Source organism: Manihot esculenta, chromosome 14 (genome assembly GCF_001659605.2).
Source record: "Manihot esculenta cultivar AM560-2 chromosome 14, M.esculenta_v8, whole genome shotgun sequence".
Taxonomy (NCBI): domain Eukaryota; kingdom Viridiplantae; phylum Streptophyta; class Magnoliopsida; order Malpighiales; family Euphorbiaceae; genus Manihot; species Manihot esculenta.
Window position 1 is genome coordinate 7,702,670 of NC_035174.2, and position 24,659 is coordinate 7,727,328.

Here is a 24,659-nt window from a genome sequence, read left to right on the forward strand (position 1 = left end):
TTAAATGAGGGCTACTGCACTTGCAAGCCAACACAAGAAGGCTCCAAAGATGGAAAAGGTTGTCAACAAGATAGCGACTGCATCGGGTTTTGCCCTCCACATTGCAAATATGTAAACTGCGTTGCGCATGTATGCTTTTGTGGTTGTTAAACCTGCTGGAAAAAGATTGTATTACATATTTAACCAATGAGAAGAAATAATAATAATAAAAAAATTTCGAAATCGATACTGGATACGTTATCTTGATTGATTTGCAGGCTGCTTCTAATTAAATTTCCTCTTTAAGACGATATAATATAACCCAAGCTATGTCGATTCTATTGTCCGAGTTCCAACAATATTGAACAGCATAAAGAGAGCAAGCATACACCATTTAAAAACAAGTGAATTGGATATGTTTATGTTTCAAGGTCCAAACAGGAATGAAGTCATCTCTAATTTGATTATAATTTACAACTAAAAATTTATACTGAAGCTATTATATTAATCTTAGTTCGGTTAGTAGTTTACGTGATTTAATAAAATTTAATCATTTGCAAATTTGATTTGTTTGGAAATATGATTTGATTATATATAATTATTTATAATTTAATTGAACTAATTAATAGATTTGGGAAAAATAAAAGAGTTATATAATTTTGAAATTTTGATCTGAAAATTTTATAATTTTATAATTTTAACTTGTTTAACTTTACTACTATATCATTGAGTTGGAGTTAAGAAGTTAATTAGTAAAATATTACAATCCATACATAATTCATTCAATTTTTGCCAGTAGTGAATTAGTAGATGATTCATTCAATACGATAAGACCTCAGAAGGGCTTAAAACATGAAGGGACATGAATTGCATTACAGCCATCATCTTTTACCAGTAGTGGATTAGTGCATGTTTTCAGTGTGCTCCAGAGTGGAAAACTTTCTCAGCTTGGTCAGGAATCGTCTCAATTCACCGATAACAGGAAGAGGATTCTCCAAATGCACAGCATGCCCACAGTTGGGAATCTTAACTATCTCAGGAACATTAATTCCCATGTCATCTTCTTTGCCCTTTTCAAATTGACAAATTTCAGAGTACATCTTTTCGGCAATTGCCTGGAACTTCTTGTCTTTCTCCCCAACCATGAGTAAAAGGGGTATATTGCATTGCTTCAATTCTTCCCACAGTGGCCTGTCATCCATGTATGTAAGATTTAAATAATAGTAACAACTGAAATCAACTCAAAATAGACAACTGAAAATCCAGAAATGCAACCAATAAATAGTGTCCTTTAGAAAATGTCTGTTTCAGTGTCTGACATCCAAGTTACAGACAAACTAGTGGTCATGCCAAATTAAGTTCACTCACAATCTTCCAACAGCTATCCTCCAATGTTCACAGGGCACAAGCTTGTTCCAGAGTACAGGGGAAGTAAACGGGTAGCTTAAGCATCAAGGCCTCAATCATGAAAAAAAAATTTTCCCCTGATTTTATCACTTGTAATTCCAAAATTACTTTCTACCCAACAATAATACGTTCCACCTTACTGATTCAAAGAATTTTACTACGTGCGTACTTCATGCCAAGTCCCTCTCGGCCTCTCCAATAACATGGTATAAATACGAAACCTATGTCCCATAACAATGAGCTGAAATATTTACCGATAGCAACATAGAATAGTTTGCTTGCAAACCCTCAGAAAATGATTGATTAACGACAACAAAGGAGATGGAGGTGTGGTTTAAGATGAGGAAAGTCAACAGTAAATGGACATGAAATTTTGATTGATGTAACACTCCACAAGATGTAGTTGAAATACTAAAAGAAAAATGCACCATACCCTTCGAATTAGAATTCAATAAATTTAAGGCTCTGAAAAATTGGATCCAGACAACTTGACGAAAAACGGCTGGCCTAAATGATGTCTAGTAATTGGGTTTGGGGCATTTGGGCTGCTGAAATTATGATTCCCCATTGATATGAATTTCTTTAAGCAAGGATATACAGGGTAGTTCTTTGACATAAATGGTTTCTGGAAATTGCCTTGCAATGAAGGGTTGCATTTATAGAGTCCTGTAGGTGCTAAGGCCAGTTATTTACGTGATCTTAGCTTGATTACAGTCTTTCGTTGTTTCATCATGCAACAAAAGAATATCAAATTAATTACGTTCACCAAGAACCTCAAACCTTGCATGAAAAGGAAAACTAATTCAAGCCCAACTTACATTTGCCTACCAACACTGAGGTCAGACAGAACCTTTGCAAGGCTGTAAACATCATCATGCAACATGCGGCTGGCAACTATTTCCTTGAAACGGGAATGGCTTCTCAAGCTGTTATCCAGGTGATAATCAATGCAACCAGCTAGTGGCTATTAAGCACAAGGAAAGCTCAGAAAGTAACAACTCAGAGAAGGAAAACTGCAAAAATACCTGTTCCAAAGCTCCCCAGCGTACCAGGAATCAAGAAAGAGTTGCAGCCCATAATCCATGAGTGTGCGAGACCTAGAAAAATCTCTAGCCTGACGAATTTTTCTTTCCTGTCCATCTTTCAATCCGGGGCTACCAGATATTATAACAGCTCCACTGACCTGCACAATTAGAGCTTACTTCAGTTAACCAAATAAACATAAATGCTCAAACTCGAATAAAATGCCATGCAAACATTCTACCTTATCAGAATGTCTCAGTGCCATCCGCAAAGCTATCCTTGCCCCCATTGAATATCCAACAATGGCAACCTTTTTAGGAGTTATGTCTGGAATCAACTTATATAATATATGTGCAACCATTTCAACTGACAAAGTTGCTTCCTCTTTGGCTTCTTCACAACCACAATTTTGAATCTTTGATCCCCCATGGCCAGGAAGATCAATTGAAATGCATCTTGCGGATCCTGAGATGGCCTTCATGATAGAGATCCAGTCTTCACCAGTTCCAAGAAAACCATGAAGAAATATAACAACATTATCCTACATGGAAAAATTATGAAGTGAGCAATTGAATAGAGTACACACTGGAGGTGTTATATTAATCCGTATACCATGGCCTAGTAATTAGAACACTGCCCTTGTTAAGTAAAACCAATAGCAAATAAGTTTTCAACTGAAAAATTATCCACCGCACATAATAAAGAGGTTTTTGTGAGATTGAATATAACACCCAACAAAGGGTATATGGATTAAATTCACAGTGTGCTTACAGAAAACTGAAAACAAAATAATCAAACTAAAAATTCTAATCCTGTATTGACAATTTACAGCTATTCATGCTATTGGTGCATCTTTCAAATCAGGAAGAAAAGTGATTCAAGTATAAACAAAATCATCAATCAGAAATACCATCCATGGGACTCCTTATTTTATGTAAGATCCAACAGAAGGATACTATATGAGCAGAAACAGAAAAGAAAAACTAAATGAGAAACAAATGCTTGACTTCCTGTACTTACATTGTTTTTTTCTCCAACCTCATGCACTTTGATGGAGCAAGTGAAATCCATTGAACTCACAGCTAAATTGTATCTGTGAACTTGATCCCCTGTAGAAGTTCTGTAAATAACATTGTGATTGATTTGAAACATCTGCAAGAGTTGAATGTTATCAGCAACAGATGCCCCCATGAAGCCGCTATGTGGATGACGACGGATCTCCAGAGGTTTAGTTGTTACGTCTTGTTTAAGCCATTGATAAGTTCCGAGACCATGGGCTATAGATGGCCTCAATTTATAGTTCATAACTCCGCAAATATCTGCATTCTGCAGCTCTAGGTAATATGAGAACTGAATATATGTTAACAAACTTAGACCACTTTCAAATGCAGCACTGACAACAGCCATCTTTCCCTGCCGATGGGCCCACTGTGCAATTAATGCTGCTCTTTCAAACCCACCGACAACACTTGGTTTGATTACCTAACAAGACCGACAAAATAAATCCAAATGAGCATCAAAAAGGAAAGGTACTTCCTGTGATCATATATTGTTCTATAGGGGAAAAACATCTCCCAGATGATTATGGCCTTTTTCTGCAGCTGACAAATTTTTAGTGATTTCTTTTATATTATATGTAAGCTGTACTGATGATTCTAGCCTGTATGGAAAGGGAGATGGTGATGCACTCAGTGGCGGAGCTAGATGATAATATTTGGAGGGCCAAACAAAATTATAAATAATATAATAATTATTTTGATTCACTCAAAATTTAAAAAATATGTTATTTATATTTATAAACACTTAAAAGTATTTTACACAAAGTACTTTTATGCTAAACTACACTTGAAAATAATACAAATTCACCATGTTACCAATTCAATTAATTTTTTTTTTTATCAAGTAAAAATTTAATTAATTTGATAATGGTTACTATAAAATATTTATATTGATTTATACTTATAAATTTATAATTACTAAAATAGATTTTTATACATTAAAAATATTAATAAATGTAATTTTAAAAATTTGAACTAAAAAATTTAAAGGGGTGGAGAGGCTTTTTTTTTGGGGGGGAAGGGGTCATGGCCCCTCTAGCCCCGAGCAGCTCCGCCATTGGATGGACTGATATGATGATGGTGATGGCAGTGGATAAGTAATGATGAGGATCTAATTGAGAGATGAAATGAGCATAAAACAGTCTAAGAACCAGCAACACTCACAAGAAGCTAGCAGCTGATATTTAGAAGTTAGCTATTCAACCATTAACAAATTGACTTGAATAATACCAAGTGGACAAACATGCATTTGAGTGGTGTCTGCTGACCCCACTAAAAATTGAGAGGAAAAAAATAAATATAGGTGTCACAAAAATATTGAGGGGTATTTACTAAATAGACCCAACTGAAATTATATTAAAAAAAAACACAAATTTATGATCAACTCTATACTTTTGAAATAAAATATGTCAAAAGTATTCAAATTTAGACTTTATAATTCTGTATGGTAAACTTAAAAAACTGACTTCAAATCTTATCTTTTGTCCTTTAAAAGGTATGCAATCTAGCAATTTTTTCATTGTTCAAAAATGATTTTATGAGATAAACGTATTCTCATTCAACAATCAAAAGGTTTATTGCATTATGCTGCCATATTAAGTACAATCTTACATTTTAATTACCTGACATGCTCATTCAATGGTAATCTAAGCACTAATGTGGAATTGGTTTGCCAAAACCGCACAGATTAGGTTAAAAAGAGGCAATTAGATATAAGAACATCTAATGCGTTGATCACCAATGAATAAGTAACACACATGAAGTGGGATCCATAAAAAAATAATTTAAAACATTACCATGAAAAAAAAAAAAGTATCTAAGTTTCTACTAATTTATACAGACAGATTAGCTGCAAACGCAGGTTAGCATTTATATCAGCATCAATAGAACATATAAGATGCCCAACTTCTTAACTTCAGCAGTTGTTCCGGTGACAAGAGATTAATTATTTAACTATTCGTTGTTCAAGTTCTTGACTACACAAAATTATCATCTGGAGACCACAATGGAAAAGCTGTTTGGGGGGAACATCTATACTTGTGCCACAAATATGCCAATGCAGACAATAAACTTTGATAAAAATGCAAACTTGTGCTGCTAATGCCTCCACTGGCACTGCCACCACAAGAAAACACAAAAGAACCAAGTGATTATTCAGTATCACTTACCACAGCAACTATTCCAGGGTGAGCATACTTCATGAGCATATCAAGTGGGTTTTCACAAATTTTGTCAATAGTTTCATCAAGTGCCACAGGTAAGCCACTTTCTTCACAGTACTTTATAATATCATTTTCATCCTGAACAGGTTCCTGAAGTATAGGAGCATTGTAGGACTGTCAGGAAAAAATGAAACACCCAACAAAAAATGCTTGCATCAATAGCTCACTAATATGCATAACTACCTAATTCATATAAGATCCAAATGGCAAAAACTGAATACTAAATGGTGACAATCAAAACTTTATATAGACAGCTTACACGGATTTCTTAATAAATGTCTTTTCTGTCCCTTTTGGCTGCTTAAAAGAATTTGTATGCAATTGAATTTACTAAATCTACAATTAAACCCCGAAAACCAACAAGCAATATAATTGTACATTGCCAATTTTCCTGCAAATTATACCTCAATGTACTGGAGGTCACAATCTTTCACCAGAGAGCCAAATCTGATAGCTTCTTCGTAGGACCAGTTTCTATTGGCATCCACACGAAGTTCGATCTGCCTGCCAACCTTTTTTCTTACTTCTTGTATAGCTGCAGCATCTTGAATGGGATCTATCCGACGTGCAACCTGTAACAGAAGAATTTACAGAAATCCAACTTACCTCCATAGCCTAGTGGGAACTTATATTCTAAAATGAGTTGCTTCACAAATGACAATATAATGGTAGAGTAAATTAAAAGAACCATGGAGAGTATTGCAATTTTTATTCCTCATCAGCCTTACTTTCAGCTTTAATGCAGAAAATCCCTCTTCAACAAGAGCAGAAGCAATAACAGCAACCTCAGCTGGAGTCCCAGTAGAATCAATTAGGCCACATATCTTAACATTTGACTTTTCACAAATCTTTTCTGTTTCTCTCCAGGGTTGGATTATGTTTAGTAAACTGCAGCCTTGCCTTTCTGCAATAGCATTGAGGATGGCCATTTCTAAACCACATCTGACACTAGGAAAGATTGAATTTTCCTGTGTAGTATTAATGGATAACACTGATGGATTAAATTTTACTCATACAAAAAGACAAGAAATATAAATAATTAATAACTTTTCCTTCTGGAATTTTTCACACTCGACTCATCAAGCCTATGAAAAATGTTATAGAGAAATGCGATGCACAAACTTACTGGGATTCCTAGGTTGTTCCATATCCAAGAAGAAAATGAGCCACTCATCAGAGGAAGGGATAAACTAATCTTGGTTCCTTTAATCACATGAAGGAGAAATTGGAGTTGCTCTTCTACATCCAGCAAATTTTCTTTGTGGATTTCAAGAGGTGCAACCTGTTCAAGAACAGTGATGCAGCACAAATTAACCCTCAAAACTGGGAAGTAGGTAGTTGATAAACATCAAAGAAGTACATCAATAGGGGATTTAAGCAGCATTTATTTATTTTTGAACATTCAAGGTATCTAGATAAATTTACTCTCATCTAAATGTACTTTATGCCATTCCCACTTTTTTAGATAGGAATAAATACCTTTTTGGTTCACTTTTTTCCGCACCAGAGACCTATGCAGGAGGCCTTTTGCACAGACAAACTCTTTACCTCTTTAACCACCAAAATCAGTAAATACTTCCAAGAAAAATAACATAGCGTTCCAAAAATTGCAGTTATTTTATTCTTCATATCATCAGGGGATAGCAACTGAAACAATAAATTAATGCTGAACTGATTGCACTTAATCCATGTGTATTCCATTACCTCCAACTGTGGAATAGAGACAAGTCCTACACTGCTAACAATTCAAATCTATTTGTTAATAGATTCCTAGTAAATGAAAAGATCTCATACAAGAGAGTATGCATGTGAAAATCCAAACCCAACATAATTAAAAATTCAGAATGAAATTCCACCATTCAATTTAGTAATTATTAAAAACTGGGATGATGAAGCACAATTGGGCAACAGGAATACTTCCTAGACTCTTAAGTGTAGTGTTACAATATCATCTGTCCAGTTAATGCAGGCTAAGAAAATAACAGGAAAATAACTGGCAAGAATTAAAAAACTTAAGTAAAACCAACCTCACCATATCCGACACTTCCATCTTCAAGAGACAGTGATAAAATGTAGCCTTCCTTATGGAACTTATTACAATCATGGTCTACTGAAGATGAAGTAGGAGGAGCAGAAAGTTCAATTCTGTTGCAAGAGATGCATGAAGGTGAGAACTAAATACCCCATAATTAGTTAGGTTGAGGTCATTTAAATTTAATTTCTTTGCATAACCACAATCCAACCTGTAGAGCGAGTATTCCATTTTGAGGATCTTGCAAAGAAAGAACCTATCTGAAACTGAATATGGAACAGAAAGCCTTGAAAGAATGCTTAGAGCCCGATCTGCTGCTTGGCATCCAGATTTTCTTAAAGTACTGCGTAAGAGCCATAATTTGTCAGCAGACCACATTTGTGATAGACTGGGAACTTTGAAAGGCACACTCACATATATATAATTGAAAGGCAAATCCAGACAACCTGTGGAAGATTGCATTGTCACTAATGCTGCTCTCCACTTCAATTACACAATCTGTTTTCTGATGCTGAGATGCTACTAAAGCATCTTGAAGTTCCATTTTTGTCTTCACATGTGAATGTTGCACACTGCACTCCATTTAATCAGCTTGTATTGAAGTAAAAAAGAAAACATGTTTGTGGCAGCAAAAAAGATAAAGCTAGTGAGACTCATATTCACTCTCTCTAGTGTGCTCAAGGTGGATTTGTATAGAAACCATATACAAAGTTGATTCACTACAGTAAAACCATCAAATCTCATAGGCATATTATAGAATAACTTTCAGCAAATACATCATTAAAAACTTTCGAATATAACAGATTTTTACTTGACTTTTTATAATGACCATTACTTTATAAGCCAAAGTCTTGGGACACTTTTTTTTTGCAGTCACAAAATCATATAAAATTTAAGGGGTTAAGGCAGCAATATTTTTTTTTATTTTTTATTTGTTAAAGAAGGCAGTGATTTTCATCTCACATAAAATGTAAATCATATGGCTGCCATCCATCACTCTCAATTAACATATTTCAAATATAGCCAGCTAAAGGATGAGGTTTTTACCTGTGCGCCATACATAACTTTTGAATTGAAATGTTATGGGAAGTGTAGAAGTACTGATTCAGTGTCCTTTGATCAGTACCATCTGCAATAGGAAGGAGGCTGAAGATTGCTCCACCATGATTGTTTATCACAATTATTGTCATTGGCTTTCTTGACATCCTTCAGACAAAGTGAAACTTCATAAATATTGAAGTATAAAAATCTATATGAACCGTGTTCTGGTATTAGGCAGTAAAGATAAAGTGGTGGGTCAAATAGCATATAAGATCGTATAAGGAACAGAAAACATTTAGCTGTTTATCTAAGGCATGCCATCACCTGTAATTTTGTCACTTGAACATCAATTATTGAATATTAAGAAATTTCAGAAAAAAAAAAGGTTGCACAATTAGGGACCAATTTAATATAAACAAGATTATCTACCTTGGATTGAGAATCGACAAGCCATTCGAATCATGAAGGAAGGAAACATCTCCAATCACACAAAGTATCTAAACATAATAACAAAGAAGAATCATGTAGCTAGAAATTTGTAATTACATAGATATATCAAGTCAACTGATGCACCATACAGGATTATAGAGTACAGGAAAAGATGAACAAACTTAAATTTATAAAATTCATAGAAAAGAAACATAAGGATAACTATTCAAACCCCTGCCATTCATCAGGTTTCTAGAAAACCTAAAGTATGAATAGCACACCTAAAATATGGCTAGCACAGAAATTTTGTTCCTAATCAAAAGGAAATTATTTCCAAGAAAATGAAAATCAGTTTTATTGACTGGTTTTGCAGAATTTCAAGATTTTACTAACCATGATTGTTAATCCCTAATCTTGTATATAATAAATTTATTGAGGTTGTCTTGTTAATAATAACAACAACAACAACAACAACAACAACAATATTAATAATAATCACATTTATCCCCATAAAAGATTAAAGTAGAATAATTGATAAAATAAACACATCATTCTCTTAATTCTTGAGTGAGAGGGATATGAAACTAGTGTAGAAATCCAAACAAATCCCAGATTCTTACTCTCTTGTTGCATCCAACTGCAAAACCAATTGCTGTGCTAAGTAAGCCATCAATGCCACTAGCTCCCCTGTTTCCAACCACCTGAATCCCAAGACCATGATGTTCTGAGTTCAATATATCTGCAATGCGATGAATATGGTGGTCATAACTATATCCATACATGTCTGCGTCACGTATCACCATGCTGTTGCCAATAAAAAGAGCAGAGCCAGCTGAAAGTGCTCCTGAAATTACATGTGCAACATGTGGCTCAGTCAAAGAGTTCTCTACATGAATTTGAAAAGATATGTCCCGTGCAACCTACAGGATATGGCAAGAAAACTTAGAAGGGTACAACCAGAGGGATAGATATTCAGTATATCTGCTGCAAAAATAAATATGAATAATTTTCAAGGAAACAACGTTAACAGCACCTAAACAGCTGGAACCAAAAGCTATCTCTTATGAAAGAAAAAACACTGTAATTTGATTGATATACAAGGTAAACAATATTAGAGAAGCATCAAACTCTAAATCCTCTATTTTCTAGCAATGCACCAGTAGACTGCAAAAATGAGCATGAAACCATAGAGTTGTCTCTCTAGGGGGAAGAAAAGGGAAGAACAAGGACATTAAAATCAAGCCTATATTAATTTGGTACATTAAAATCAAGCAGAAACCACGCAAAAAAATCTAATACATTCTCCAGATAACAAAAAAATGAACCAAATGATTGCTAACATTTGAGAAAACAACAAAATATTATACAGCAAGCTGGAAAAGTGTGATTACAGCATACTATACGGAAATTAAGGGCATCAATTATCGATTGATCTAAGATGAAGCCATATCTACATCTAAAGAGCTAAAATACAAGGGCACTGTCATTATATTCATCATAGTGGAGAAGGGATTTAAGTTACTATGCTAAACAACTAAGACAATAGAAGTGTGTCATAGGGCTCAAATACCATCTTGTCTAAAGCTCCCAGATAATCACACCATATACTGCTCCTACATGGAAATTGAACTTTGTTTAAACTGTCGACGAACTGAAGAATGGAGCACTGCACCCTGTGAGATACAAAATGTGATGGATCATGACGGCATGGATGATTGTCAACTAAGATATATGAACATGGGCAACAATCTTCCAGCATCTGAGAAATGCGTTTGCTTGTTATTCGACTTCCAATCTGCTCATAATTCATAACAAGATAGTAAAAAGAATGCAACACATTATAATAAAATGTAGATACTGCAATCTAAACAGGTTAAATATCTTAATTACAAGAACCGTATACCATAATAGTGATAACTTGCTGTTTGCTTCAACTTGCTGTCAGAACATATTTCTCATTTCTGGTCAAGGTCTGGTGGCATAAGACAAAGCAAAGACACAGCAACCATGGATTTTTCAGATATTTTTATTTATTCATGCTAAGTCCAAAAGGTGTTTCTGGCTACTTGTGTTTCTTCCTCACATTATACTAGGAATAGTCTATAAATGTTTATAAAACCCTTTTGCTGAATTTAACATTTCTCTGCATAAACGTTTCTTCAGTCATTAATCTACCAAAGTGTTTTTCAAATAGGAAAATAATTTATGTTTAACCACTTTATTGAAAGTTCCAAAGTTCTATGCCAACAAAACCTCAAAGTTACTTAAGAAAATTGTCAACCACTTCAAACTTTTAACTATCATCCAAGTAGGTTAATCAAAGTTTTCTTAATGCATAATAAAATTTACAATTTTATAATTAATAATATTTATAATTAATAACAATTATGATAATATATAATTATATAATTGATCCATCATTGAATTATTAATTCAAAAGAAGCCAGCAACGACTACTTCCATATAATTGCTGTACAACCAGGCATTAAAGTGCAACTTATGGTTTACCATCTGATATTTTTTCTAGACATCAACAGTTTTACCAAAGCTAAAGATGCAATGCTAAAAAATTTACATGTTGATCCAGCTTTCATTAGAATGTCCTATCTCTAGCATCTTTCAAGGAAGTTCTCATATGATTTCCTTAATAGGCTACTTATCAAAGCATCATATTCATGTTCTAAAAAAGCATCACTACCTATCCTTTCCACTATGCCTTTTTCACCTATGCCTTTTTCTCATATCTGATAACGACATATTTTAGATTATCCTCCATAATGGCTAGTTCAAATTTTACTCATAGAACTTATAATGAACTCCTTATTAATGGGAACCATTAGAATTGGGACTTAGGCTGCATTCTAGTCTCCTGGAATGCAACTCAGGAACTCGGAAAAGAGTTCAGATGTCATGTAACTTAGAGCTGAAATATAGCCTGCCATCATCTTGTTGAACAACTTAAGATATGCAAGACATCTACATAAGCAAATCACATGAACACCTTAGGCAATAACTGAGAGAAACACAAATATAAATAAGTTATACCTGAATAACTACTTCAAACCGCACCCAACCCTTGACAAAATCTGAGAGCAGAGCATGGTCTAGATGATCAATAAATAAAACATTCTCTTCATCTTTGGGAAAATAAGATGAAAGCCTTCTTAATCGTAAACCTGACAAGATGTCAGCTACAACCGGCCAATTAAGGTGTTTAGCCAAGAGAAGAGCTGCCCATATCTCATCTTCAGTATGAATTGCACCAACAAGGAGAAGCCCTCTTTTAGCCTGCTGAATTATTTCAATAACTTGTTTCATTGAGATAACAGTATTTTCATAGCATGCAAGGGAATTTTGCATTTGAATATATTTAGTGAAGGGCTCCGCACTAGACATCCATTTATCTAAGCCCTTCAAACAACTTAACATCCACTTGCTTGGAGAATTATCCAATGGCTCTCTAAAAGGACAGTTAATATGAACAGGGCCATATGGTGAAGACGTTGACCAATGCACAGCAGAGTCAAGTGTCGTAAGCACCATCCGTGCAGGAATATTATCAGTAGGTGCTGGAAGACTGAAGAAGAACCTTACAAAAGAACCAAAATGGTTCACCTAACATCAAAGTAGATCAATATGCTTAGTAAGTGCTCCAACAAAAATGTTATTGCAACGCACACAGCAACATGCACATATAACATAAAGCATTCCTACAAATACATAAAATGAGAGGGAAAAATGATGAGCATAATCAGTTGCAAGCATAAAATATCCTTTTTGCATGAATTTCATTGTTCCATACCTGATTGATAGATTGATTTGCCCCAGCATTTTGAAGCTCAGGAGGACGATCGGCAGTTAGTAAGAGAAGTGGCACAAAATCTTGACTGGCTTCCACAACCTGTGGATTGACAAAAATCAGTACCTAAAAATAATTTCATACATCATCTAAAAAGTTCATAAAACATTCCAGGTGTCTGCATACCAAAAATAACAATCAAATAACCTGAAAACGAAAATAAAATTACAACAATGAGAAAAAAGTTGCTCGTGCATACAAAATTCATTTTTTTAAATCATAAGAGGGAATATGCAAGTACATGCACAAATAAAGATGGGGGAAGAGAGAGAGAGAAATTCTCCGTCAATAGCCTTTGGTAGCTTAAGTTATATGCCACAACCATAAACTTGTTAGACAGAACTAGCCTAGAAGATTAAACACAATGCATATATCCTTTAGGCGTGAATGTGAAAAACATAAATAATCCTAAAAAGCCATTAGTTTGCAGAATGCCTTTTCAACACTGATAAATGAAATCCTCAGTACCGTACATATTGTGCAGAACTTACAGCAGGAAGGAGATTTGACACTGCAGTTCCTGAAGATGTTATAACAACTGCTGGTCTATGAGAACCTCTTGCATAACCAACAGCATGAAATGCCAACGAGCGCTCATCAAAGCAAGCAATACATGTTGTTAAGGGATGAGTGGAAGCAGCAATGGCAAGAGGGGATGATCTTGATCCTGGAGCAATGCAGAAGTACTAGAACAAGGAATTAATCAGACTCTTGGAAATTTTGAAAAGTAGAAGACCAATTAGAGTCTTACCGTTAACCCAAGACGTGAACATTCTTCCACTATTAGTGATGCCCAAACTTCATTGATGTTTGCACAATCTAGCAAGGAGCAACATGCTTCACTGGCATGATCCAACTGATGGTCAAAAGAGAGCACTTGGATAATCATCATCTAACTTTTTGCCTTCCTAATGTTTTCAAACTATTTCAATATCCAGGTCATCTCATGCATTAAGATGGTCCCCAAATGTTTCACAGAGACAGAATTAAGTTGTCTTTTGTGAAGCAGACGAGAAGAAATCAAGAAAAATCAAGTTTAAACTTAAAAAAATAAGAATTATAATCTAGATTATAGGGCTTATTTGGAACATTCTTAGATATTTCTAGTCTCTTCAGACTTCAGAGCTCTACAAGGATTTCAGTGTTGTAAGTATGATGCTGGTCCAGTACTTTATTGCTCCAAGATTAAAGGGTAATTTTGTAATTTTGAGCTTTGCTAGAATAGATTTGCTAGATGTTTTTAGGCATTCTTTTTTTTCTGCCCTTATTTGGTCCCTGCTGATTATATGAATCTAAATTCTTTATAGCTAGTTCTAGGAGTCCAATATTTGTAAATTTAGAATTAGTTTGAGCGAGAGCCTATAAATACCCTGCTTATATCACTTGTCATCAGTTTTTAGGTCAAATAAAGTTCCAAAAATTGTTAGCTCTTGTATTGTGCGGGTCAATTCAATCCTAAGTGTGAATGTGTGATCCTGGTGCCTCAAGAATTTAAGTGTGAAACTCAGAATCTTTTTTCTTCCCCGAAGCAATCAGATCTGAAGCTCCAACATCATGAATCTGATATAGAGTAGTGATAGGCAATTTTCTTTTTTGGATAAATTTATTGGTTAGCGTTCTAATATAACCCTATTTAGTATAAATTGGAAAAAACTTATTAGTTTCAAGAATAATTTAGTAATGGAGCAATATGAGTGGAGAGCATGTTAGTAAAAATAATATAAAAGTTATTGTTTGTAATTCTATAAACTATATTTTATTCACCCATGTGAAAAAAAAAATAGGCCCTATTAACACCCTACACAAAGACAAGCCAGATTCACGATTTGCCAGATAGCATATTCATTTCAGCCTTCTCAAACACCATCTTAAATATCCACTTAAAACTGATGTTGAACAAATGGATAATTTAAGAACATATTTTTACAAAATTAGCAAAACTGAAACATACCATGTTATGGGAAATGCCAATAATTGGTGAAATCCTGAAATAAAATTGACAGAAAAATGCGGTCCCTCTCTGCAAAGTAAGTTTGGCAAATTTAAACATTCAGAAAGTTTTATTAAGAGTGCAGAAGTGTAGTGAGTGCCTTAGCTTGCACAAAATCAGGCACAACAATAGTAAAGAAGATTGAGAACAAGAAAAGGATGAACAATTACCAGGGAAAAGGAGATACCAGTTCCAGGAGGTTATTCTGATAATCTCTTCTGTCCAACAACACAGCATTAGAAGAAACCTAGAAGAACAAATTGCGTAAGGACTAAACAAAGAACAAGCATATGTTTCTTAATCATTGAAATTTTCAGGTAAAGTAACCTAGCAGTCTCTATTCCCCCTCCTCTCCACCCTTACAGTTACACGTAAGTTCTTCAAACTGAAGACCAAGGAGTGGTTACCTATTAAAGAATCAGTTACACTGATTATCCAATATTAGAAGAAAACAGAGCCCAAACATGTTGATTATGTGTAGGCACCAGGAAAAAAGCAAGATAACTAGGAACAAGTTAGGCAGAACCAACACAAATGAGTGCAAACTTTTACACAGTATGGGCACAAGAGAGAGCAAGTTCGGAGAGATAAATGAACCTATTCAACAGCAACTACATGACTGCATGAAGCCAATTATGGAAGGTTAGAACAGAATCCCCTCTAGCCACCCTTCCGAAGCCCACTTGGGAGCTTAATTGTGGCAGTCTAATGAAATCAAGCCTCTTGATTACTGATAAGACTGGATATTGGTCTTCAAGTTCAATTGAGAAGTAGGATTTGCGTTTGATAACTTTCAAAAGGTTCCTTTATTTCCTCCATCAAACTTAGGCATTGATGAGCAAAGCAAATAACTCCACACCTTGCAAGATCTCAATTGTGCAACATCCTCAACTTCTTTTTGAAAAAAAAAAAAGTAGTAGTAGTAGTAGTAGAAGAAGAAGAAGAAGAAGAAGAAGAAAGCAGCCCAACCTCAACTTAATTTACCAGATGTGCAGGGCATCTTCGAATTTTTTTTTTTTAAAAAAAAAAAAAAAGAACAAATGATAGAACACTTAAAATTAAAATTGTAATAAATTTGCACACTACTGAGTACTGGAATAAAAAATTTAGACATTGAACTACTTGTATACCTTGAAAATAGTGTACAATACGTACCATTCTGAAAGTTTTATCCTCCACCGGATTGACCCTATTGAGAGCGGACCTTATGTTATTAAAACCGCATTTTTCTCCAGTTGGGCAAAAATGATAACCCACCTGAATGAAAATTTAATGACAAAAAGAAGGGTACAGAATAAAGTTCAGAGAGAGTGAAGGCACAGTGGAAAAAGAAAGGCTTATTCAAATTATATTACATCTGAATGGGATGCTAGAAAAAAAAAAAAGGGTGCCATGCAACGAGAAATCACCAGAATAATAAACAAATAAAATATTTTAACAATCAAATCATGTTATATTATGATATTTAACAAATTTTGCAGAGAAGCACTTCAGACAGCATGGCTAAACAATGCTAGCACTCAATCAAGGATGGCATATCTCAAGCAATACTCACAAAATCACATGTGCTGTAGAACCAATAGAATAAGAGAAACAAATTCCAAAAAGATGCTGAGAAAAAAAATCCCAAGAGAAACCAATTCTCAACTTTTATTAATTCTCAATTTAATTCACAAACATAGAGAAGGTATTTTTCTAATACAATAGCCAGAGGACATAGGTATTTATAATATACCAACTACTCCTATTCCTCATAGAATTAGGAATCCTAAAATAAGAAAGCACTAATAATTACTAATGAGTATTAAAACAATATTACTTCCTAATTTAATTTCCTAAATAATAGAAATATAAAAAGCCCAGTTTTACAATGAAAAGATATCGTAATTGCTAAATTGAGTTGGAAGACTGCATAATGCTCCTTTCCCCATACCGCAACCCCTTATATACTGCATTCCAGGTAATAATGGTTTTGGCTTGACCTGGTCAATACTTAGGGTCCTCAGAGTGGAATTTCGACAACAAAAACAAGGGCAAAGATCTGGGAAGGTCCAGGCACTGGAATCAATTGCATGTTCTAGCAGGTCCCAATATGGGCAGAGATTTTATCCAAATGAATCTTGGCTTCTAGGCAAGCGTAGGTAGTCAGATTTGCACCATTGAAGTCAGCTGGAGGTCACCTATGGATGCCAGTGATGTTGTGTTTTAATGAGGCGAAGGTTGCAGGCTTTGTAGCAACAGAGGTTTTGTTTGTTTAATGGTAAATTAAGAAAATTTTGAAGAAAAAAAATGCAGGTACGATTTTTGGGCTCTTATACAAATTTGAGGCAAAACCAATAGAACAAGAGAAACAAATGCTCATAAAGAGATCAAAAACAAATTCAAAACTTCTATTAATTCCAAAATTAATTGTCAATCATAGAAAAAGTCTTTTCTAATAAATACCTAGATGATATTGGTATTTATAGTAGATGAAGTAGTCTTATTCCTCACAATGAACAATTAAATTAAATAATTTGCTAAATTAAGTCTCCTCGTATTGCGTCAACATGTTAAACAAAGAAAAAAGACTAAGAATCTAAACTAATTGCAATAATACTTGCTACAACTCATATAATATGAAAGAACATCAAGCATTATATAGTTCACATCTAGCACTTTTAATTTAAAGGTTCTGAAAAATAAGCACAGACATCAATTTTGAATAAATAATTTAGAGCCAATGAAGTGGACAATGTTATCTTGGTATCATACAAGCTCTTTCATCAATATCATATTGAACTATTGATGCTTACAAAGTTAATAACCAAAAGAAAAACCACACAGTACAATATTGCAAAAAAGAGGACATCATATTACCTCATAAATAGATGACTCAAAAGATTGAATTGCTTGTTTAAATGTGCAAAACAAGGCAGCATCCCATGCTAGGGTCGCTGATAAAATGGAGAAGTCCTCATGTTCATCTAATTCAATCTGTTAAAAATTCAAACTAGATTTACCACGAGCATTTAACATGTAGGGTGGTGTAATCAACTGAACTTAAAGATATTTACACACCAATTATTGGTGATCATAAAACCATAATCCATAGGAAGACAAACACTAAAAGTTGCCTTGAAGAGATACAAAAGAATGTAAGCACCTCAGGAATTACAAGATAAAACGAACCAGCCTCATGCTTAATTGAAGATGAGAAAGTATCAAACTTAGCATCCACGAAACCATAAGTTGCCATGTTCACAGAATCACTTGAGACATACCTGCAGACAAACTACATGGGCATTACTTAGCCACTACATCAAATCAAAGAAAATGTTGAACTACAAAATTTTACTACATTAACATCAATCATAGGTGTTGTCCATTTCCTTCTTGATTCAAAAAAGAAATGCCTGAAAACATTCTTGAAAAGCCCAAAGAATACACATGATTAGAAGGATTCTATCACCATTTTATCCCACAGTCATAATGGCCCAGTGTCTATTCCTCTTGTATCTATGAACAAAAATCTAATGACATCAACTCAACTTACTCAGGGAATGAAACAATGAAAACAAGCTGAGCTTTGAATAGTTTAGAATCAAGCTCGATTCAACCTTTAATATGAAGACTCAAACTCGGCTCATTTATAATAAAAATGAGCAGGCCTATTTATATTATAAACCAGTTTACACACTTGTTTTAAGCTCAATAAACCCATATATTTGAGCTCTTTTATTAGCTCATTTGGGCTTGATAAGCTCCTTCTCACCCTAACTTCTGTTTCCTCCATTTCACTTTCCTCAAAGAATATGAAACCAACAAAATCATCAACAGAAAAGTGAACTATGAAAATGCACATAGAAACGAACTTAATAAATATTAGCAGAATAAGAGAAAATTTAGTGCATTTCATCAAGAGATTAGGTACACTTGTATAGACAATTACTTATTAGGATTAAGCTAACTAATTAGGAACCTATACGAAACTTTCTTGTACATTGTTTTCAATATTCTCTTTCTTATTTTAACTGCTTTTTGTACTAAATTTTTGGTTTATCAGAATTATCCTTTTTCAATACCATTGACAAATCTATATGAGTAATTTATGATAGTATTGTAATGTTGCTTCTTCTTTTTTTCTTTCAACAAAGACATTAACATGCTTTTTGAGTAATATATTTCTTGATCAAATGTCATATATGCCTAAAGGAATATATATATATATATATATATATATATATATATTAACATGTTATTTAGGTCCAATGCCTATTGATTACCTAAAATTGCATTTTTACTAAATTTTATGTGTTACGCCTTGCTCCATTCAGGCGTGGATGCGCCTAGGCCAAGAACCACTTTTGCACCTTAGTACGCCTTAAGCCTTTAATAACTATGCAAGAGGCAACGCGAGGTGAGGGCCTTTTTGATGTGTCATCATAGCCAATAAAAATTAACAAGCAACTAAACAATGCCCATCTAACAAAAAAAGCAATCAACAAAAAAAAGAAACAAACAATTAGAAATAATCAAAACTAACAAAAAAATAAGAAGAAAAAAAATTTGCAGCTAATAGCATTAGAGAGGGAAGAATGAAGAGAGGAGAGAGGAGAGAACAGAATAAAGAGAGAATATAAAAAAATAATAACAAAAATATAATAAAAAGATGGGTGAACTGCCGGCTGCTGCACCAATCATTTTAGGAGAAAGAGAGTAGAACAAAGACAGGAGAGGAGAGAGAGAGAGAAAGAGGAGGAGGAGGAGGAGAGAAATAGAGAAAAAAGATGAGATATATAACTGATCAAGCATAAATTAGCCGCATTTTTATTATCCTTTTTATTGCTTATTTACGCATTTTTTAGTTTAATTTATGGTTTTTATCTTGTTTTTACAGAAAAGGAAGAAATTGGAAAATTGGAGAAAAAGTGCAGAAAATTGACAGAAAAGTGATTGGGTCAGTGATTTGCCCAAAACACTCAAATCACCGGGCAAATCACTTTGACAGCAGAAACCTGGAGGCAACAGGCAGAAGTGATATGGGTAGTGATTTGCCTAAGACACTCGAAGACACTGGCCAAATCACTCGCAGAAGACAGAGAGCAGAAAACTGGACTGACTCACAGAAAAGTGATTGGGTCAGTGATTTGCCCAATCACTTGAAGAAACTGGTCAAATCACCGGGCAAATCACTTTGACAGCAGAAACTGACAGCAGAGCGGGAAATTGGGCAGAAAACAGAAATCCGAATTTTCAGATGTCCAAATCCAACCCAATCACTACCAACATAAAACCAAGAGTCACGAAAGAGCTTCTCATCCAAGGAATTCCAATTGCAATTAAATTCAACATCAAAAGAGGAGTCAAACACCAAATCAAAAAGGGATTTCAAAACCCTAGATAGATAGAATTCTTCAGCTATAAAAGGAGAGCCTCCAAACCAGCAAAGGCATCTTCTGAGGAGCTATTGAGCCTCCTCTTCCTCTCGCCAGAAACTCTGCAGCTCTTCCCTTTTCTTTTCTTTTCATCTTTTTGTGTATTTAGTCCACCATGAGTGGCTAAATCCATTCTTTTCTAGTTGAAATTGGTGAATTTCAGATTTTGTGATGAATTGGGAGATTTAAATCTCCATTGTTAAACTTCTATTTATTTTCAATATTTATGCAATTTGAGCTTTCCATAATTATTACTTTGCTTTTAGAATCAATAAGGGCCCATTGCTTTTAAATTGCTTGAGTAACAAATTGTTTGAATGGTTTAGGTCCGTAATTGCTTAGATTATTTAAACACACATTTAATCAAGTTGCATAATCTAAACTTGACCACGCGGTTGGCAAGGTTAGAATTAGGTTTCTCTAAGTCTTAATGCAGTTAAGAGTTGTTCGATGCCAAAGGCCCCAAGGACGTTCCTTGGCAACTTGTTAACTAGTGATTTGATTAGCGAACGTTTCCTAATCAAACTAAAACTAAGGAGGAATTTGGATTGTGAGAAGCGTCTTCCACATCCTAAACTAATTTATTGGAATAAATAGGAGTGTTAAAGAATCAATGATCAATTCTAAACAATCTGAAATAAGATCCATACTTCAACTAGAAGCTTTTCTCTTATTGATTTACTCATCTTTAAATTATTGCTTTCTTTTGCTATTTAGTGTTAATCCATCAACTCAAAACCCCCTCTTTTAATTACTTGTTATTTACTTGACCTAGTCATTATTAGGAAAATCATTGGTGTCAATTCCCTGTGGTTCGACCCTATTGCCACTATCTACAAGTTTATTGTTGATTGTTTAATAGGTTTATTTTTGACGGCTTCGACAAACGCCTATCAATAACTTTAAGGTTGTGGAAAGAACTCCAGCTGCTGGCTTGCAAAAGAGAAGGCTAGGGTTCAACTTATTCTTCTTCTTTTGTTGTTTAAGAAAAAAATTATTTCACGAAGGCATAGCCTACGTCGCCTCACACCTCGGACCTGTTAGGCACTCACTTGCTGCAACCTAGGCACGCATCATCCAAGCAATGCACTGGGTTATCACCTAGCCTTACCCAGCGCCCAACGTTGTGAAAGGTGCAAAGCGAGCAACATATAGAAGGCCCTGAAAGGCCTCTAGGCAGGCCATGTTGCAAAGGCGAAGCAAGTCACGCCTCTGTACTCCAGGCACACCAAGCCCTCAGGTATGGGAAATTAATAAGAAAGTGAAACAAGTACTAGGCAGATGATTAAGAAAAATTGTTTAATATGGATATTTTAGTCAAAAAATACCATTAATTTAGTATAATGAAATTCATTTCAAATTTATGAAATTTGATAAGAATTGATTTTAATTATTACTAATTATAGGATAAAATTGAATTCTGATTTTGTTTTTCAATATCAAACAAACAAACAAAATATGAAACTCAATTAATTTGTTGAACCTATATAAGAGCATGCTTTCATTAACTGTATCTGACCTACTCGTAGCCAATTTAACAAGCATGCTCGCAACCCTACAAAAGATCCTAAAGAGAACCTATAAATAAGCCAACTTGTGAGCTTGTTCAACAAACCAATTTGCGAGCCTATGAACGATCTAGCTCAGAAACCTTAACAAACTGAGCATTCATGAACTCCAACTTATTCATTGATTAAATAAACTAAAAAATTAGGCTCGGACTTGGCACATTTAGAAACAAACTAAGCTCGAACTAAGCTTTTATCAAGCTGACTCATTTATAGTACTACCAGGAATGATGTTAGATGCAGCTATCCTAGATAGACGCAAACAAAGTTATCCATGAATATGATGTTCTATTCTTAGAAATCCATTCTGAGTTCAACTCTGTTCATATAGTAGTAGCAAGCTACATACCCACACATTATCACAATGTACAATCTCAATTGGCATATCAAGAACCATGTCATAGATTGTTGAAAAAAAGAAAGTCACTAAAGCAAAAGAACAAAATGAACCTCCTTATTGATTTATGCTCCCCCACTGTATGAGAGGACTGAATAAAGTAAATTGCAGCTCCAATTCCAAAAACTCCACGTGTTCTGTTCAGATAGAGAGATTTACATGATGGATTTTCAGCCTCCTTAGAAACAAAAAATTGAGGAAACACTCTAGATGATTCTAGTTGACAGCAGAACCAATTCAAAGCTTTTGGACCAGGAGGCACAGCAACCTGTAAATGCATAGTCGAATTGCAAAAACTAATCAAATGATCTGTTTTTCCCATAAAATTCAAAAATAAATTTTGACAACATTGAACATCTGTCAATCTCCATTATTTCCCCTGATATTCATTTTGCAGTGGAACCTTTCATGCATGACTTACTGCAGAAATGTGAAGGCAAATGCTAACAAGTTGATTCTCATATACATGTAAAAGGCATCAACAATGTCACTCAATCATGATATCATGCAGACACAGAGAAGAATAAAATCCAACTCTACTTTATCAGGTGCATTGTTCTCAAACAATGACTGAAGCGAGGAAAAAAGAAAGTTTAGCACTAGACTATAACCTGGAAAAGTTCCTGCAACTTCTGCAGAATTTTGCTGCGACTTCTTGAGAACTTTGAAATCAAATTTGAGAGAAAATGACCGACTATTAACGAACCAAAATTATTTCTAAACATCACATATTTATAGGTTGCCCAAAACAGAGATCCTAAACTGGCTAGGAATTAAGTGAACAGTAATCTTAAAGGAAATAGGCAGAGAAAAGTTAACACACAGGTTTTGACTAATATAATCTCAAATGCTATGTTTTCACTTTAATCAACAGATATGGTTTCAAAGGAACAATATAAAATTTGGAAATTAGCAGAACACATATTTACAACAGATATGGTTTCAAAGGAATAATATATAATTTGGAAATTAGCAGAACACATATTCACATCCTAAATTTTATTAGATAAGCCTAGTGGCTCCCTAAACTTTAAAAATTTCCTAAAAGTTGAATTAAGATGATCTCACAATCCCAAATCAACAGAAAGCATGAATATTTTATAGCATTCTTGTCCAATATTGTATTAAGCTAACAATTTGAGTTTTGCAGATACATGTCAGCGTGTTATATTCCATGCTACCTTGTCCTAAAATTACAGGTCATCTAAATAACAAATTTGAATAGTTCGGGTGTGTTAAGATTTCAAAGTTCCAAGCGCTACAAGGTTTTTTTTTTAGTAAAGTTAAGGTGTAAGTATGTATTTGGCATTTGGAAATTCCTAATTACCTGGAATCTCAAAATTCCACTGCTAGAAGGAGGATGATTCAACTTCAATTCTTCCACAGCCTCTCGAATGCTCTGAAGACCGCGCTCCAGCGTCACAACCGGAGACAAAGTACGCGTAATGCAGGTCTCTATCACCAACTCACAGTCCTCCAAACCCTCAATAGTGATTATCGGGCCATCAAATCTCACCGCTTCCACAACCTAACCAATCGACAGCAATGCGCATTAAAATCACGCGAGCACACTCATAAATGAAATGCAGAAGAAAATTTAATAGCAAACAGACCTTGAAATTAGGGCTTAGAATTGCAGGGCGGCGAAGAAGATTGAAGTGAATGGCAGTGTTCCGGTTGGGGAATGCGAGAGTTGGTGGAGACCTTCTGATACGAGAATGAAGATTTAGAGACGGTAGAATCCAGAGATTGGTTGCGAGTAATATGTGAGGCTTCATCTGCGATTTATTGATAAGAGTATTGATAGAGAGGAAGGCTTGGAAGTGAGCGGGAGAGCCTTAGAAACGAGCTGGTAGCGAGAGGGGGAGAGTGATTTTTCAAGTCTCGAGACAAAAAGATAAGCAGGCGTCAATGATTGGGATTGGCCACGTCAGGTCAGATAGTTGACAAGGGCACACTGGTACAGTGAAACGCTCTGGTGTGTAATACGCACACGCTAACGACAAGGTTTTCTAATTCGAACACCAAGCTTCCCCAGAATACCCATCTTTATATCAAAATTTACGTCTCTCTCACAGCACTGTAACCAAACCATTCGATGTTCTGTCAAGGGTAGTTTTGGCGTTTCAGGATTCTGATTACTGCTCGGAAGTTTGAATTCTCCAAATCAGGTAGTGAAAGGCCAGTGGTTCTACGAGACGAGAATCACCAAGCCATATATAAACGAAGGCAGCTTC

General features: G+C 34.8%; 1 protein-coding gene across 3 annotated transcripts; it reads right to left on the reverse strand.

Moving 5' to 3' along the window:
• Positions 1 to 710: 710 nt before the first annotated feature.
• LOC110599831 (protein PHYLLO, chloroplastic) lies at positions 711 to 24,379 on the reverse strand. Of its 3 annotated transcripts, XM_021736411.2 has the most exons (28): positions 24,036 to 24,379; positions 23,750 to 23,950; positions 22,476 to 22,690; positions 18,186 to 18,303; positions 17,900 to 18,016; positions 16,196 to 16,297; positions 15,228 to 15,287; positions 15,002 to 15,070; positions 13,802 to 13,906; positions 13,542 to 13,736; positions 12,994 to 13,092; positions 12,237 to 12,806; positions 10,762 to 10,986; positions 9,812 to 10,111; positions 9,192 to 9,259; positions 8,769 to 8,927; positions 8,168 to 8,293; positions 7,933 to 8,064; positions 7,717 to 7,834; positions 6,816 to 6,971; positions 6,418 to 6,657; positions 6,094 to 6,261; positions 5,636 to 5,779; positions 3,430 to 3,891; positions 2,651 to 2,950; positions 2,412 to 2,569; positions 2,205 to 2,312; positions 711 to 1,170 (listed from the first exon to the last, which is right to left on the reverse strand). In XM_021736411.2, exons 1-28 carry the CDS (start codon positions 24,198 to 24,200, stop codon positions 882 to 884), a joined length of 5,169 nt encoding a protein of 1,722 aa, XP_021592103.1. In that variant the 5' UTR covers positions 24,201 to 24,379; the 3' UTR covers positions 711 to 881. The 3 variants fall into 3 exon arrangements, with proteins under 3 accessions (XP_021592103.1, XP_021592105.1, XP_043806137.1); XM_021736413.2 differs by lacking the exons at positions 23,750 to 23,950; positions 24,036 to 24,379 and having other exon boundaries at positions 18,186 to 18,314; positions 22,476 to 22,612; XM_043950202.1 differs by lacking the exons at positions 16,196 to 16,297; positions 17,900 to 18,016; positions 18,186 to 18,303; ... (1 more) ...; positions 23,750 to 23,950; positions 24,036 to 24,379 and having other exon boundaries at positions 15,211 to 16,105.
• Positions 24,380 to 24,659: the final 280 nt, after the last annotated feature.